General features: G+C 41.6%; 1 protein-coding gene across 1 annotated transcript in view; it reads left to right on the forward strand.

The window, feature by feature from the left end:
• The first annotated feature begins 13,975 nt into the window (after positions 1-13,975).
• Positions 13,976-18,134, forward strand: part of UTP20 (UTP20 small subunit processome component) — a 96,262-nt gene continuing 92,103 nt past the window's right edge. The window contains exons 1-5 of the mRNA XM_082665362.1: positions 13,976-14,168; positions 15,040-15,120; positions 17,095-17,161; positions 17,286-17,418; positions 17,874-18,062. Coding sequence (XP_082521488.1) covers positions 14,124-14,168; positions 15,040-15,120; positions 17,095-17,161; positions 17,286-17,418; positions 17,874-18,062 — 515 coding nt within the window. The 5' untranslated portion in view covers positions 13,976-14,123. The remainder of the gene's footprint in view (positions 14,169-15,039; positions 15,121-17,094; positions 17,162-17,285; positions 17,419-17,873; positions 18,063-18,134) is intronic.

An 18,134-nucleotide genomic window follows, 5' to 3' on the forward strand; every position in this document is an offset into this window, starting at 1 on the left:
GGAAGCCCAGTCCATTTTCAAGAATGTAACTACAAATTCTTTGAAATTCTTTCCACCAAGGCATGTGATCCCTTCCCTTGAGTCTAGGTAAGCCTCTGACTACTTCAACCAAAGGAGCATGGCGAAATGAAGCTATGTGACTTCTAAGGTTAGCTCATAAGTGGCCTTGAAGATTCTGTCTTGCTTGTTGAGAACACTCATCTAGGAGCTCGGAGCTGCCATGTAAGAACTCTGTCTACTCCAGGCTACCATGCTGTATGGAAGCACAAGCCACATGGAGAGGTCTGAAGGGGAGGCAGGAGGTTCAGAGAAGGCAATGAGACAATGGAAGCAGAGGGACAGAAGGAGATGTGATGATAGAAGCAGAGGGTGGAGTGGTGCGGGCCACGAGCCAAGGAATGCTGGAAGCCTCAAGAAACTGGAAAAGGCAAGGTAACAGATTGTCCCTAGAGCCTCCAGAAAGAATGCAGCCTGGAGGTCCTTGTGACCTCCAGGACTGAATTGCTTTACCATACTGCTTTAAGGCACTAGTCTGTGGTAATATGTTGCAGCAATAGCAAACGAATACAATGCCTGCCTCTGAGTGCACCCTCAGGAAATGTTCGTTAGTAAATAGGCAGATGAACTAGGCTACAAGCATCTCTTCTTATAAGAAAATGTGGAATTGTAATCTAGTATAATTTTAAAAGATTAATTTACTCCCTGATATCTAAGTATTAGGAGTTGTGTTACGTTCAGTTCCCCTAAACTCCTAAACCCAGACTAAATGTAGACAGGAGTAAGCCAAACAGAAAAATGCTGTGTTTTAAGAAACAATGACAGGCAAAATTTATTGAACACTTACTATGTGCTTTATTTACCTTCTCTCATTGAACCCTCACAACAACCCTATGTGATAAGTGCTACTGTCATCATCCAGAGAGGGGTTAAATAATTTGTCCAAAGTCTCATAGCTCATAAGTGATAAGGCCTGGACTAGAACCCAGGCTGACTGACTCCAAAGTTCAAGCGTGTACTGCCTTGGCGTGGGAAGGGAACAGCACAAGATGATGGAAAGCCTGCTGTCACCAGGTAAGGGTCCAGATCCACGTCTGCATGGCCCTGGGAAAGTTCCCTAACTTTGGGGTCTGGTCTCTTGTTCTGAAAAATGTGGCGGTTGGGCCAGATGACCTTCAAAGTCTCTTTTTGGAACAGAGTTTCTATAACTCTTTCCAACTTAAAGAAAAATCACACATGTCAAATGGGTGAAATAAGGACAGGTAAGCATCATATCCTGCACTGAAGGAACGTGCTACCTTTGGTAAGCAACTGGTAATTTCCAGTATCCATTTGCTTATTTTATCTCTTTACCACCACTGTTTTATAAATGTAACAAGGAGGAGTGTGGTGGACTGATTACAAAAATGGTTCTAATTCTCCACTCCTCCCTTTAGTTATGCCCTTTGCAATGAGAACTTGCAGCTCTTCTCATCAAGAGATGGAGACCATTTCCCCACCCACTGAATATGGGCTATTCTTGTAACTTGCTTTGCCAAATAGAATAAGGTCAAAGTGGTGTGTGACCGTCCTGAGCCTAGGTCTTGCACTCTTCCAGGCTGTCTCAGGCCTCTACCTGTCCATGAGAAAAGCTCAGGCTAGCCTGCTGGATGATGAGAGACCACACAAAGCAGAGCTACGTAGCCAAGTAATCCAAGCCAAGGCCACGCGAGATTAGCCAGCCCCCAACCACTTGGTCAGCAAACCACAGACGCCAGCAAGCCCAGCAAGATCAACCAAGACAAACCCAGAACATCAGAACCAGCCAGCCACAGACTTGTTGCACGTCACTGTGGTTGTTTTTTATGCAGTTTTATTGTGGTGATAACTGATACAGTTCACTTTCAGGCAAAGCAGAAAGTCTGGCGTATGAATTATACCTGTATTAATCAGAACAATTAATTAAGCAATCAGGAAAATTAGGTTGCAAGCAACAGAAATCTGACTCAGATTTGCTTAAACACACAAGGGAATGTATTGGTTCATATTATTGAAAAGTCCAAGGGTAGACACAGCTAGATTTAGATGCTCCAAATTTATCATTAGGAACCTGATTCTATCTCTTCATTCTATTTTTATCTGTCTTAGCTTCATTCTAATGCAAATATTCCCTCACAGGTCAAGATAGCCACCCGTAGCCTCCAGTTTATGCCCATTAAATAGAAAGAGGGTTTCTGTTTCCCAACAGTTCAAGTAAAAGTCCTAGGGAGGGGCTTCCCTGGTGGCGCAGTGGTTGAGAGTCCGCCTGCCGATGCAGGGGACACGGGTTCGTGCCCCGGTCCGGGAAGATCCCACATGCCGCGGAGCGGCTGGGCCCGTGAGCCATGACCGCTAAGCCTGCGGCTGGGCCCGTGAGCCATGACCGCTAAGCCTGCGCGTCCGGAGCCTGTGCTCCGCAACGGGAGAGGCCACAACAGTGAGAGGCCCGCGTAGCGCAAAAAAAAAAAAGTCCTAGTGACGACATTCACTGGACTGACTAGGATCACAGACCTATCCCCAAACCAATCACTTTGTTTTTTCAGGGAGATACACTGGGCCTGGGTCTGGATCATGCATCCAACCCTGGAGGTAGGAGATGGGTTGGAATTAAAACCACATGCACTGAGAATAAATAAAGAGGGGATTCCCTAAAAGAAAATAAAAGTAGTGCTACCAAAAGAATATATGGAAACTACGCATGTCTTCTATACTCCTCCATATTACTAATGAATTAAAGAAAAAGAGAGTGAAGCAATGACTTCTCAGCATTGATTCTTCTGCAGAACAGTAGGCTGTTCACTGTTACCTGTAAAAACTTTTCAACATTCATGCCAAAGTAACTATTGTTATGCACAATTTTCTTCCACCCCACCAGATGAATGTCTAAAAGTCAAATCTTGATCGCATCTCTCTATCATGTAAGTAGATAATATCAAGTGCCCATACGCATTAAGGAAGGTCTTAGGATAGTCATTAGAATCATGAGGCATCTGAACTTGATCTCAAAGACTCTTGATGTGTGCCCATGAATCGTAAAATTGCTTGCAAGTCCTAACTGGAGAGGTAGCATAGTGCAGTGGCCAAAAGCACAGGTTCTGGATACAGTCTATGGATATCTGGGTTCCAGCTCTGACTGCTTAATGAAACTATGTGACTTTGGGTAACTCAGTCTCAGTTTTCCCATCAGTAAATGGGGATAATAACAGAATTTACCTTCTAGAAAGAGTAAATGAGTCATAATATGCAAAGCACTTAGAACAGTATCCGGTACATAGTAAGAGCTATGAAGTGTCAGCTATTAATCATCTGGGCAGACACGTGTGGCAACAAGTCTTTTGAACGTGGAGTAAGAAAGTCTGGCACCATCAATCAAAGGTGCGTGACCCCAGCGGAGTCACGTCTTGCCTCTGGGATTACTTTATCTATAATGTGACGGAAATTATATCTACCCTGCTTACCTTGCAGGGATGCCATAAAGGATCAGAGGAGTTGACGGGTGCTAAATCCTTTAGAAACCTCCAAGTCCTTTATAAATAAAAGGCCTTATTAACACTAATTACCTCCATCTAGATTATCTGACTGTGTGCAATCAATGCAGTTTTTCATCCCACACTGCTTTGCGCAAAGAATCATTAGGGAAAAAAACCTGCTGCTGACAAATAATGGATACCCCAACCAAACCCGGTGCAAATGTCCTTACGGATTGTTTTGTGACTTAATATTCACCATCACCTTTTATACGTAGCCTGAAGTAAAGTTCATTGTAATGGAAAGGGTATTAAATTTGTGGTCAGGACACCTGGATTCTAGTTCCCAATTCTGCTGTTAATTTATTGTGCTATCTCAAGTGAGTCAATTGATTTCTCTGGGTTTCCCTAGTCTGTAAAATGGGGAATGCTTATAATGTTGTGACTGCATAGCTCTTGTGACAGAGATGTTCCTGGGCATTGGGATGTGGTCATTCTTGGAGGAGGATTACTCATAACTTAGGTTAAATCCCCACTGAAATTCTGGAAAACACATCTGCCCAGACAGTATTTTATTACAAATACAGTATTTGCTTAAGAGAATACATCCAAGAGTATATGTTGAAATGACAATGTCTTTGTCTCTAGAATTTCCCATGAATATAAGCAAAAATCATCTTACAGATGACCAAGAAGAGGATCGCAATCTTCCTTTCTCTAGTCCCACAAGGCATCTGGTGATGTCCTCTTCCATGGACCTTCTTCCACTGTCCTTGCCTTGGGACCACAGCAGCTCTAAGAGCTGCTAAGAGGCTGTTTCAGCAATTTCCTAGTATGGTCTATTAAGCCCTATGTGATCTGCTCCCCAGCCCTCTGACTTCCCCTCCTACTTGCTGTGTTCCTGATACGCTGGGCTCCTGGCTATTCCTGGACCAGACTGAAGCTCAATCCTGCCTCAGGACCTTTGCACTTGCTGTTCTGCCTGGAATTATCTTCATCTCCAGAGGTCCCTCCCTCCCTTCCTTCATGTTTCCGCTTCCCTGATTACCTTATGTAACATAGCAAACCCTTCTCACTTTGCTCTGGTGCTCCCTGAATTAAGTACCAGCTAAGCTGCAATAATAAAGAAGTCCAAACCCAAAGTGGCTTATACTAGATAGACGTTTATTTCCCTCTTGTGTAACTGTCAAGAATTGAGCAGTCCAAAGCTGGGGGCTCTGTCATCTTCCACACTTGGCTTCCAAGGATGCTCCAGTCAATGCCATCTCTTAGCCAGTTGGAAGGAGAAAGGGTACAAAGCAAGTGGCTCTATCCTTCAGCTAATGACCTGACTGAAAGTTACACAATACATTTCCACTCATATCCCCTTGGACTGAACTTGGTCACAACACTATATCCAGGTGCAAAATGGAGGGAGGGGGGGAAATGTAGTCTCTAATGCATGGTCATGTTACCAGCTAAAAGTTGAGATAGGGGTTCTTTTTAAAAAAATTTTTTACACAATTTTTAAAGGTTACGCTCCATTTACAGTTATTACAAAATATTGGCTATATTCCCTGTGTTGTACAATACACCCTTGTAATCTATATCACACCCAATTGTTTGTACCTACCACTCCCCCTCCAATGTTACCTCTCCCTGCCTCTCCTCACTTGTAACCACCAGTCTGTTCTCTATATTTGTGATTCTGCTTCTTTTTTGTTATATTTGCTAGTTTGTTGCATTTTTTATTAAGTGATATGATACATTATTTGTCTTTCTGCGTCTGACTTATTTCACTTAGCATAATGCCCTCCAAGTCCAACCATATTGCTGCAGATGGCAAAATTTCATTCTTTTTTATGGCTGAGTAGTATTCCACTGTGTGTGTGTGTGTGTGTGTGTGTGGTTTATTTTTTTGATGTTGACTTGTATAAGCAGTTGAGATAGGGGTTCTTTTTCTAAAAAATGAAAAGGGGAATGAATTCTGTGGAATTAAGCTTCTGTCACTCTATCTACCTGCTGTATTTCTCTCCATAGCACTTATTGCCATCTGATGGTCTACTAGAGATTTACATATTTATTTTTTGTTTCCCACACTGGAATATGAGCCCCATGAAGGCAGGGAATTCATTTGTTTACTGTTGTCTCTTAAGCCTTTAGATCAGTGCCTGACACACAGTAGGCACTCAATAAAAATTCACTGAGTATGTAAATACATCTTTTTTTTTCCTAGCTGCTGTGCTGAGTCACTCACTTCTCTTTCTGATTCACTCTGAATCACACAGGTCCAAATTTTCTTGGTTTCTAGTGTTAATGAGATTCTGGTCCTACTTCCTCTTGGAGCTCCCAGGATTCAAGAGCAGGGTGTTGTCTTTCTAGATCCCATCTCAAGTAGCCATGATCTTCTCCAAAGAACTTTTGGGTTTACAAGGAGAAGGAGTTAGGAGGAGATGTAATTTTAAAAAATTAATAGGCTTTATTTTTGGAGCAGTTTTAAGTTTACAGAAGAATTGAACAGAAAGTATAGTGAATTCCTGTATACCCCCTTCCCCTTCCCATATAATTTCCCCCATTATTAATATCTTGCATTACTGTGGTATACTTGTTACAATGGATGGACCAATGTTGATACATTATTACTAACTAAGGTCTGTGTTTAAATTAGGGTTTACTCTTTGTGCTGTACTGTTTTCTTTCTTTCTTTTTTTTTTTTGCGGTACGTGGGCCTCTCACTGTTGCAGCCTCTCCCGTTGCGGAGCACAGGCTCCAGACGCGCAAGCCCAGCGGCCATGGCCCACGTGCCCAGCCGCCCCATGGCATGTGGGATCCTCCCGGACCGGGGCACGAACCCGTGTCCCCTGCATCGGCAGGCAGACTCTCAACCACTGCGCCACCAGAGAAGCCCCTGTTTTATAAGTACTGACAAATGCATAAAATCACATATCCACCATTACACAAACTATCACACAGAATAGTTTCACTGCCCTAAAAACCCCCTGTGCTTCACCTATTTGTCCCCTCCTCCCAGCCCCTGGCAACCACTGATCTTTTTGTTGTCTCCATAGTTTTGCCTTTTCCAAAATGTCATAAAGTTGGAGTCTACGGTATGTAGCTTTTTCAGATGGGCTTCTTTCACTTAGTGATATGCATTTAAGCTTCTTCTATGTTTTTCTGAAACTTGATAGCGCATTTCACTTTTTTTAATTTAATTTTTATTTTATATTGGGGTATAGTTGATTTACAACATTGTGTTAGTTTCAGGTGTACAGCAAAGTGGTTCAGTTATACATATACATACATCCATTCTTTTTCAGATTAATTTCATGTTATCAATGAATAATATTCTATTGTATGGATGTACCATAGTTTACCCATTCACCTACTGAAGGACATCCTGGTTGCTTCCAAGTTTTGGCAATTATGAGTAAAGCTGTTATAAACATCCATGTGCAGGTTTTTGTGTGGACATAAGTTTTCAATTCATTTAGATAAATACCTAGGAGAGTGACAGGTGGCTCATATGATAAGCCAATGTTTCGCTTTATGAGAAATAGGTAACTGTCTTCCAAAGTGGCTGTACCATTTTGCATTCCCACCAGCAATGAATGAGAGTTCCTGTTGTTCCACATCCTCTCCAGCATTTAGTGTTGTCAGTATTTTAGAGCTTAGCCGTTCTAACATGTATGTAGTGGTATCTTCATGTTTTTCAATTTGCAACTCTCTAATGACATACAATGTTGAGCATCTTTCATATGCTCATTTGCCATCTGTATATCCTCTTCGGTGAGGTGTCTGTTCAGATCTTTTGCCCTTTTTAAATTGAGTTCTTTTTATTGTTGAATTTTAAGAGTTCTTTGCACGTTTTGGATACACATCTTTTATCAGATAGGTGTTTTGCAAGTATCTTTCCCAGTCTGTGGCTTCTTTCCATTCTCTTAAGATGTATCTTTTTTTAAATAAATTTATTTATTTTGTTTTATTTTTATTTTTGGCTGCGTTGGGTCTTCATTGCTGCGTGCAGGCTTTCTCTAGTTGCGGCCAGTGGGGGCTACTCTTCGTTGCGGTGCGCGGACTTCCCATTGCGGTGGCTTCTCTTGTTGCAGAGCACGAGCCGTAGGTGCATGGATTTCAGTAGTTGTGGCACATGGGCTCAGCAGCTGTGGCTCACAGGCTCTAGAATGCAGGCTCAGTAGTTGTGGTGCACAGGCTTACCTGCTCCATGGCATGTGGGATCTTCCTGGACCAGGGCTCAAACCCGTATCCCCTTCATTGGCAGGCGGATTCTTAACCACTGCGCCACTAGGAAAGCCCCAACACAAAAATATTAAGTCAGCTGTTTAAGTATTATTTTGGATGAAAGTGAAAGAACCCAGTTAAAATTGGCTTAAGCATACAAAAGTGGAATTAGTGAACTAAGGTGACTGAAAAGTCCAAGGACTGGGTGGATGGATCTATTGGCTCACATAAGCTCATCTCAATCAATCTCTCTCCCTCCCTGTCTCTCATCTACTTTGCACAGAGTTCATTCACAGGCAGACCTCTCCATGAAGTGACACAATGGCCACCAACAGCTTCAGGCTCCTATCATCTTGCAAAACTTCAAGAAAAAGAAGCATCTCTTTCCCAATAGCTCTCACAAAACTTCCAGATAGGGCCCCTGGCCCAGCTTGGGACACATGCTTACCTCTGAACCAGTTAGTTGGCCAAAGAAATACAACTTAGGACACAGGCCCTCCTAGGTGTCTAGTCTGAACTTCAGACACTAAGAATGAGGGAAGAGTGATTCCTCAAAGGAAAATAAGGATGCTGCTTCCAGAGGAAGAAAGAACAAACACTGTCAAGAAATCAACAAATGTCTACCATAACATCCAAGCATTTATTTCTCTAAACCTGGCCCTTCTAGTTCACACTCTTAAGCTGTGGGGTGGCAAAAAGGCAAACTGAAATTAGAAGACCTGAATTCAAGTCCTTCCACCACTTAGAAGTTCTCCGATCTTCAGATCCCTTATCTTTAAAGTGAGGATAATACAACCTACCTTGCAAATGTGGATAGGAGAACAAAATAATGATAATAGCAAATACTTATAAAAGACTAAATAGTAATAATAGTAAACACATTCTATAGCACATGGGATGTGCCAGACAACGTTCTAAGTGCTTTAACATACAGGAGGTCAGTGATTCCCAAACTTGAGCCTGCAGCAGAATCACCTGGAAGGCTTGTGAAAGTACGGATTACTGGGCCCCATCCCCAGAGTTTCTGATTCAACAGGCGTGGGGTGAAGCCTGAGAATTCACATGTCTAACAAGTTCCCCTTGGGTGCTGCTGCTGCTGCTTGGGGACCACACTTTGATAACCAAAGTATTAGGTTAGTGACTCTTTGGAACAGCTCCATGCGGGGCACCAGTATTACCCCTGATTTGGTGGTGAGTAAACTGAGGTTCACATAGCAGTGACAAGGGTGTGAGCCTGGGACACCTGGTAGCAGAGTCCAAGCTCTCCTCTCCTTCAAAGAAGCAACTAAGATGTAATAGGACAAAAGCCAATTCGCATGCAAAGATATAACCAAGGGGAGGGTGGGAAAATGGAGAAGGGGAGATAAATCCAAACTGAGACCCTTATCCTTCCTACAGAAGATGTCAAGTTAAGGATAAAAATAGAGAGTAGAAATCATGAAAGTGGGTATGTAAAAATATGTAGGTGTTTAAATTGTTCAAAAAGCAGGTTAATTTAGGTTATCCTCTGACATCTCTTAAAAGAAAATAAGGAATTTAAAGTTCACGACAGAAATGCCAACGGTGAGTGAAAGTGGGGAAGGAAAACAAGCTGAACACAGAAGGCAGTAGCGTGTGTGCATGTCTGTATGTGTGTTTCAGGAGGTGGGGAAGGGTGTTCCAAATATTTTAACACCGACGGAAAGACTGCACCAGCTCCCCTGTAAAATGCTGAGTCACTCACTGTATTAAACAGTAAAAATGGCAGCAGCGTCAATGATCTGCTCTCTTGAAGAGACATATTCAAAACCGAAGACAACAGCCTTCTTCTTGAGCAGATGCTGCAAAATGAAATGCCTAAGGCGGCCAGGTGGGTACCTCAGACATAAACCAGCGAGAGGGTCAGGGCTTGGACTACAGGGAGTGATTGCTGCTCTTCCAAATGTGGGCCCAGTGTTGTGGATTTTTTAAATTTTTCAAGAGAAGCTAGAAATCTGGATTTTCACTTGAAATCTCCAGATTTTTTACAAATTAAAATATTTCAAGAACATTTTTGGTGAGCCAAATATATCTGTGTGCTACACTGGGCTGGTGAAGCCTACCACTTTGCAATTTCTGGTCTAATGTCTCTGATGCCTGAGGCATTAGACCAGGAAAGGAGAATAGAAGCTCAATGGTCTCAGTGCTAAAAAGCGATCATATGGTTGAAAAAGAAACAATAAAAGAAAGACTGTTCATATAGGCATGTATAAGTTACAAGAGACTTTGACCTGCTTTATGTCAAAGGATCTCCTTACTAACCAGCAAGTAAAAAGGCAGATTTGGTTATTACTTAAAGGTGAGGAAACTGAGGCTGAGAGATTAAGTCACTGGTCCAATTATCAGCTAATACATGGAAAATCCTAGAATTGGGATCCAAATGTTCTTCTGAATCCAAACTCCATGCGCTGCCTCCCGCTTTATATACAACAGTGAACATGGTTCTCACAAGAAGGGAACGATCTTTGGGTCAGCTTCTCTTAACTACCGTAATTAAGAGTCACTAAAATATCTTCCTTGGCTTTCTTCTTTTCCCTTCACTCCCCTCTATCGGTTTGAGATCTCACTTCCTTGGTCCCTTGTTCTGAGTCAGAACCATTTCCCGTTTGATATATTGCAACTTTTGAGCCCCACCATGCAGACCTGCCCCCTTCCTGACATCACGTACAATATCTTACTAACCTTTCAAGAGCCTTGGATTACTGTTGTCCCCACTTTACACTTAAGGAAACTGAGGCTCTCCCTACCTCTGAGTTTCACCCTGTTCTTTGTTTTACTTTTTATTAGCCCAAGGATACTAAGGGTGATACCAGTGCCCAGTGCTAACTTGAGAGGATGTGGCTTTGGATTAAGAGCTAAAAACAACCAAATTGGGCTTCCCTGGTGGCACAGTGGTTGAGAGTCCGCCTGCTGATGCAGGGGACACGGGTTCATGCCCCGGTCCGGGAAGATCCCACATGCCACGGAGCGCCTGGGCCCGTGAGCCATGGCCACTAAGCCTGCGCGTCCAGAGCCTGTGCTCCGCAACGGGAGAGGCCACAACAGTGAGAGGCCCGCATACTGCAAAAAAAAAAAAAATTTGTATTTGACTACTTTGAACCCTTGCATATACTGCTCCTTCCCTTGTTCCCTCTACCTAGATAACACCATTTGTGTCCATGCTCCTCCCTTGCCTGGTTTTCTTCTATCCATCTTCCAGATCTCAGCTTAGATGTCACCTCCAGCTAGAAGCGTTCCATGTCTAGGCTAGGCAAACTTCTCATGTGTTCTTGCAGTCCCTTGGGCTTTAAATTAGAGTGTGCACGAAGGAAACAAAGATTAAAAAGCAAAACTTCCCAATCAAGCTTAAGAAGGAAGGAAAGAAAGAATTATGTGTCTAAGTGAACTAGCTGGAATGGATGCGGCAGGCAGAACCATTGCGGTAAAAAGAAACGAGGATTGCAAGGGTATTTAAGGCCTTGGCATGGAGGGCAAAAGCTGGGGGGCAAGAAGATTCATAAGTAAAGAGTGGTGTTCTTCGTGGCTGCTTTGGATATTCCACAGAACCTCAGAAACAGCTTTGGAAGAAACCTTAACAATCCTGTGGCACAACCCTCATCCAGTGCAGGAGTTACGTTAGTCTTGAGTTTGTCAGGGTTAAACAAAGTACTGTACGCTTTGTTAATTCAACAAACATTCATTAAACTCTTAAGTTCACGGGATACGCTGGTGATACAAAGTTGAAAAAGTACATGGTTTCTGCCCTTAAGGAACTTGTCAGGTAGCCAGACAGTAGACTGCTTATCCATTCAGCAAACATTTATACCATTCTCTGTGCGCTAATACAATTCCTTGAAAAACTGGTATTATTATTACTTCTTTTAATAGATCAGGAAGTTGGGTCTCAGAAAGGTTAGGTAACTTGTCAAAGGTTGTGCAGTTATGGTACCTGGCACCTTTCATCCATTAGCTTCTTTACTCTGCACAACAACGCCCTATAAGGTAGGTGCTTTCATTAGCTCCGTTTTACAGAAAAGGATTCGAGGCTCAGAGAGGGTAAGTAACTTTCCCAAGACTACACCAGTAATAAATGGCAGAGGTAGGATTCAAACCCAGGCAATCTGGTTCTAGCATCTATGCTCTTAACCACCATGTTGTATTGACAAATTGTTCAACCAGAGCTGTCAATATTATACGGATCATATAATGAGTAACAATGCAATATATAACTTGTGTCAGTTTTTTGATTTTCATGTTTTTCTCTACTCCTTATTGTCCCATTAACTCCATTACCAAAAATAAATGACAGAGAAGCAAAAGGACACAATTATCTGGGGGTAATTTTAGCAATAGGTTGGGAACATTGCTTAGAGTAGGGGCTCTTACCCTCAGGTAACTGCAGACTTCTCTTTGAAATCATCTATACATTTTAGTGTGAATGAGCTTATTAGTATTTTTCTGAAGAGAAGGTCTACAGCTTAGACTTAGACTCCTTGAAGGCTCTGTGACCCAACAAGGTGAAGAACCACCTAAAGAAAAAAAAAAAAAAGCCAATTAGCTTACTGGAAGCCAGTCAAACATTGGGCATTTCTATATTTTATTATTAAAAAATAAAATCCATAAATGCTATGAATCCATTAAAAATATTTACAGCAACCCTGTGACAACATAAAAACATTGATGTCGTAATGCCAGTAACAATACGAAAGTGTTTTATCTACTTTACTTCTTCACCTGATTGCCTCCTCAAACCATACATATTTCGCTTCCTTTCCTCTACACCGGACCATACTTGTCAAGGTCATCAGTGACCATCACCTTGTCAGGTTCAGCAGCTACTTCTCTCTCCTCAGTTTTCACTATAGCTGGCCACTGGCTCTGCTTCCAGGACAGGACTAGTCTGTTTCTACCTCACTGGCTCTCTTTCCCAGTCACCTTTCTGGTCACTGCTAAATGGTGGAGCATTCCAACGTTCAACTTGGGTCCTCTTCTTTTCTTTGTCCTCCCTTTCATCGCTCTCTCCCTAAAACATCTCATCCAGTTCCATGGCTTTAAATAACTTCACACTTTCTGTAAAGTGTATTTAAGTCACACCTCCAGCCCTGACCTCTACACTGAGCTCTAGGCAGGAATATATTCAATTTGTCTACTGAATATCTCTTCTTGGCTATCTAAGATGTAAGCACCTCAGACTAAACATTTCCAAACAAAATTATTAATATTATCAGTCTCTTTTTCAGCTCACATAACAGAGCATGGCCCATAGCAGACTGTCAAGAAATATTTGTTTAATGAGTAAGTGAAAAAACATACACACACACACACACCTGTTTGTATAATTACGTTTAACAGGACGTAAGAATGGTAGGAAAATACCAAAACGTTAACTGGTTGTGCACGAAACCATGAGTTTTCTTTAAAAGTCCTTTCCAATTTTAAATGGAAAAATAGTGGTTAAGAATATCAGACATTGGGCTTCCCAGGTGGCGCAGTGGTTGAGAGTCCGCCTGCCGATGCAGGGGACGCGGGTTCGTGCCCCGGTCCGGGAAGATCCCACATGCCGCGGAGCGGCTGGGCCCGTGAGCCATGGCCGCTGAGCTTGCGCGTCCGGAGCCTGTGCTCCACAACGGGAGAGGCCACAAGAGTGAGAGGCCCGCGTACAGCAAAAAAAAAAAAAAAAAAAAAAGGATATCAGGCATTGCTGGGGTGGGATAGGGAGGGTGGGAGGGAGGGAGGGAGACGCAACAGGCAAGAGATATGGGAACATATGTATACGTATAACTGATTCACTTTGTTATAAAGCAGAAACTAACACACCATTGTAAAGCAATTATACTCCAATAAAGATGTTAAAAAAAAAAAAGAATATCAGACATTGGAACTCAGTGCCCTCTGCCAGACTGCCACTTACCGGCTGCACATCCTTGCTTTCTCCATATGCCAAAGGGACTTAGAAATACGTACCTCATCTGTAGTCATGCAACGTTCACAATGCGCTTTACTGTGAAATTATGAATGTAAAGAGCTTTGCCTGATGCAGTATACATAGTGAGAGGTAGTAGTTACTGGCTGTTAATGATGACAGGCATGTTTTCTTTTATGATAAAAATACACATTTTTCTTATAAACCTTTACTGAAGAGAGTTCAAAATACTCCGCCCCCACATACCCACTCAGCCAGAGCCTCCCAGTCTCCAGCCGGCTGCAGGGCGCGGGCGCGCCTGCTCCGTCCGCTTCTTCCGCCCACGTGACTCGCTCCGCCGGCTACCCGTCTCCAACATGGCGGCGCCCAGGGGCTCAAGCCGCACGTGAGAAAGTCTGAGTACGTGGGAGTGCAAGTGTGGGAGCCAGTTTCCCTTGTCTACAGTCAGTAGCATCCCTTCAACCCTTCCCGAGATCCTCGCGGGCCGCCGCCGCTCTGCAGCCATGAAGCCAAAGCCAGTTTCCCACAAGATCGAGAACACTTACCGGGTGAGTGAAGCAACTCGGCCGTGGGACTAGTTCTCAGCGGAGCTCCCGAGGCTACAGTGCTCTGGACCGAGCGAAAGTCATTTGTCCGGAGGCTCTAGCAAAAGAGCCTCTCTCTCTCCGGGTGTAGTAAATATGGGATGGGGGAGAAAGCTTCAACTGCAGATTTCGCCCATGTATTGCGGCGTCTGGCCTGGCTGAGACTTCTCTTCAGGCCAGAGTTAAATTCAGTGTCACAAACTAACTGCGTAGGAATTCTTTCCTGCTCTTTTATCCTTGAAGACCGAATGGGGGGCGGGCCGATGGGAGGAGGTGAGTGATTCCAGCTACTGGCTACTACACCACTTTCCCGGTTTGTTTCTTGAGGGTTTCTTTGTTAGTCTACAGCCGTAGGTCTGTATATGTTTAAAAACACTGTTGTTGCCACGACTTAGCCAGATCCTGTACTTGCAGCAGCGTATGAAACCTAGCAGTAGATGTGGCGAGGCCACGTTGCTAGCTTTTACCTAGGTCACTCCACCAGTCTAGCATGGAAATTTTGTTGGAAATGATATTTTGCAAATATATCCATAGAAATATTTCATTATCTTCGTACAGTAGTGCAGTGCATTTGTCTTTCAGTTTGTTTTTAAAGTTATCTTCTGTGATTTAGCAGTGATGTCTACTTCTAGTTGTAAAACTCAGTTATACATTTTATGATTGATTGAAAATACAACTCTGAAATTGAAAGCGAAGCGTAACATTATTTCTAATGATAGAACGTAAGGAGGCACATTGAACCTTTAAACTTTATACTTCCACGAGGAAATTGTCCACATATGATTGTGATAAGTATAAAATGTGGATGTGTTGTAAATATACTTCTCCCCTGCAGTTTCTTACGTTTGCTGAACGATTGGGAAATGTGAATATCGATATTATTCACCGGATTGATAGAACTGCAAGCTATGATGAGGTAAGAGAATGTTAAATGAGCTGATCTTCAAGTATTCATAGTTGGTTTTTTAGATTCTCTTTGAAGTGAATTTCTCAAGCCATTCTTTTATGAACATGAAATGCATTAGACCTGTGCTGTCTCAAACAGTAGCCACACATAACAAATTAGATTTAAAGTAAATTAAAAATTCTAATGCTCAGTAGCCATATGTGGCTAGTTGCTACCATACTGACCAAGTGCGGATATGGAACGTTTTCCATCATTGCTGAAAGTTCTATTGGGTGATGTGGTGTTAGAAAATTTACTTGGTTCTCAGGTGGCTTCTGATTCCAGCCACTCCCTTCCCATGTGCATTCCGAGCACTGCTACAGATCCATGTTCCTGAAACTACAATTTTAAAGAGGTTTTGAGCAAGTCACTTTCCTGGGGCTCAGTTTCCTCCTTTATTAATAAACATGGGGGAGCTAAACCACATAATTTTTTCCAGTTCTAACCATGCTGTAACTCAGTCACACCTCTACTCAAAAATCTTGTTTTCGCTGCATCAAGTCATTATTTCTCTGACAGCCTTTTAAGGTCCTGTATAACGTGCCTTTAAATTAGGGATTCAATGTCAGTTTTTACTGTTTTTCACTTGACTCTAGTCAGACTCTGCTCACTATCTCTTTGAATGCCTTGTCTCCAATATGTGAATTCAGTGTGCTAATTATGTTATCCAGGTAGGCACATAATGCTTTGGGAACTCACCGTGAAGTGATCCTAACCTAGATTCTGTGAGGGTATAAGGTGAGGTCAAAAAAGGTGAAGTGGACTAGGTGATACCTGAATTGAGTCTTGTTTGTATAGGTTTTAGCATGGCAAAGAGAACAGGAAAGGCTGTTTCAGGCTGAGGAAGAAGCCTTTATAAAGGAACAGAGGCTAAAGAGAGCATGTCACATTCAAGAAACTCCCAAGCATTTCAGTATGCTTATAATTGCCTGTGGGATGTTTGTTTATGTTGATGGTGACTGCAGATGGGTGAAGGGGGTAGCTGGTGAGAGATAAAGCTGAAGAGATAATCAAGGACCATGAAGGGCTTCATATGTCAAGCTAAGTTTGGATTTATCCTGAAGCTATGGGAAGTCATTCTAGGATTATAAGGCAGGGGAATGTGTGACATGATCAGTTGTAAATTTTAGATCTCTCTGGCTTTATTGTGGAGGAAAGAACAACCAGTTGCTCTGGAGTCAGGGTAACCAGTTGTGATGATTCGGTAGTCATCTAAGTAAGAACTTTTCTCTCATATAAATATGTACAAACACTTATAGAGGTCTTTTTTTTTTTTTAAAGAAAAATTGGTTCCTACCATATACTTCACTTTGAAACTTGCTTTTCTCACTTTGAAAGTATACTATCAACATCCTTCTAATTTAATAATAGATATAATTCTTTTTAATAGCAACATAATATACCTTATTATGTACAGACCATAATATATATACCAACCATTTTCCTTTTGTTGGATATTTAGGCTTTTTTATGTTTCCCCCCCACTACAATAAAGCTGAATGAATGTCTTTATACTTGTATATTTACAAATTTTCTAAGAAATATCTCCAAAAAGGGAATTGCTGGATCAAAGGACATACCTGTTTTTAATGTTAATAGAAATGCCAGATTACTTCTCTATAAGGTTGTAGCAATTCATATTTCCAAAAGCAGGATGAAAGAACTGTAAGAGTCAACATTTTTCTTGGCGTAAAATTGTGAAAAACAGAAAAAAATTTTTTTTTAGCGTGACTATTACTTAGTTTTTCTTCTGCCCATATTTTATACCTGATTGCTTTTTTAGGTGTGTTAGTTAATGCCCTGTTTAAAAAAAAACTAAGAGGAGTTTTTCAACTCTTGACTATCATCACTGTCTTAACGTATTAATATATCATTATTCTTATTTACTTTGATTATAGTTTTTCTTTGAGTTGTCTGATTAATGGACTGCTTTAATCTTGGCAGGAAGTTGAAACCTACTTTTTTGAGGGTCTACTGAAGTGGAGAGAACTGAACCTTACGGAGCACTTTGGTATTTTCTATTTTGTTTCTATTTTATTCACCCATCATTTGTACTATATATGGTCAAAACAGCTAAATATTGGTGTGATGGAAAAGGAGAACTTATTCTTTTTTTTTTTTTTTCCCTTACCCAGGGAAATTTTACAAAGAAGTTATTGACAAATGCCAGTCTTTCAATCAGCTAGTCTATCATCAAAATGAGATAGTTCAGAGTTTGAAGACTCACCTGCAAGTCAAGAACAGTTATGCCTATCAACCCCTTTTGGAGTAAGTAGCATGTTGAAAGAAAGGCAACAACATTTATCTGAATTTTAAGAAAGGTTGTTTTATAGCTACATATGCTTTAGATCTGGTGTTTGTAATTTAGAAACAAGAATTTACCTTTTTTTGTTAGATGAAAATATTAGTACATTACTGTAAAGCAGAATCTTAGGGGTATACTTTTTTGCTTTTTATACTTTTACAAGAACCTGATTTTTCTTTGACCCTATAGGAATGACTGAATATAACTTGTGATGGAAGGTACAAGCTCTAGCCTGATTTCTTTGCTCAACTCTTAAAACGTGAAAAATTTTATACCTCTCTTGAGACTTGGTTTAGTAGCTTTAATTAATCCTTTCATCATAGGCGATAGGTTATCATTTGTGAAACAGATTTGTAGTATTTGGTTTTTGATCTACATGTATCAGAATCAGTTACCTTTCCTTATTTTTTTCATCCAGTTTAGTTGTACAGTTGGCACGAGATCTGCAGACGGACTTCTATCCCCATTTTCAGGACTTTTTCCTGACTATCACTTCAATCCTGGAGACCCAGGACACGGAGTTGTTAGAATGGGCTTTCACCTCACTGTCCTATCTGTACAAGTACCTGTGGAGACTGATGGTGAAGGACATGTCCAATATATACAGGTGACCATTTCTCCCTCTCACATGGGTTTTTCTTTTCTTCTTCTTCTTTTTTTTTTTTTTTGCTTTAAAATT

The sequence above is a fragment of the Grampus griseus genome, assembly GCF_964374135.1.
Source record: "Grampus griseus genome assembly, chromosome: 11".
Taxonomy (NCBI): domain Eukaryota; kingdom Metazoa; phylum Chordata; class Mammalia; order Artiodactyla; family Delphinidae; genus Grampus; species Grampus griseus.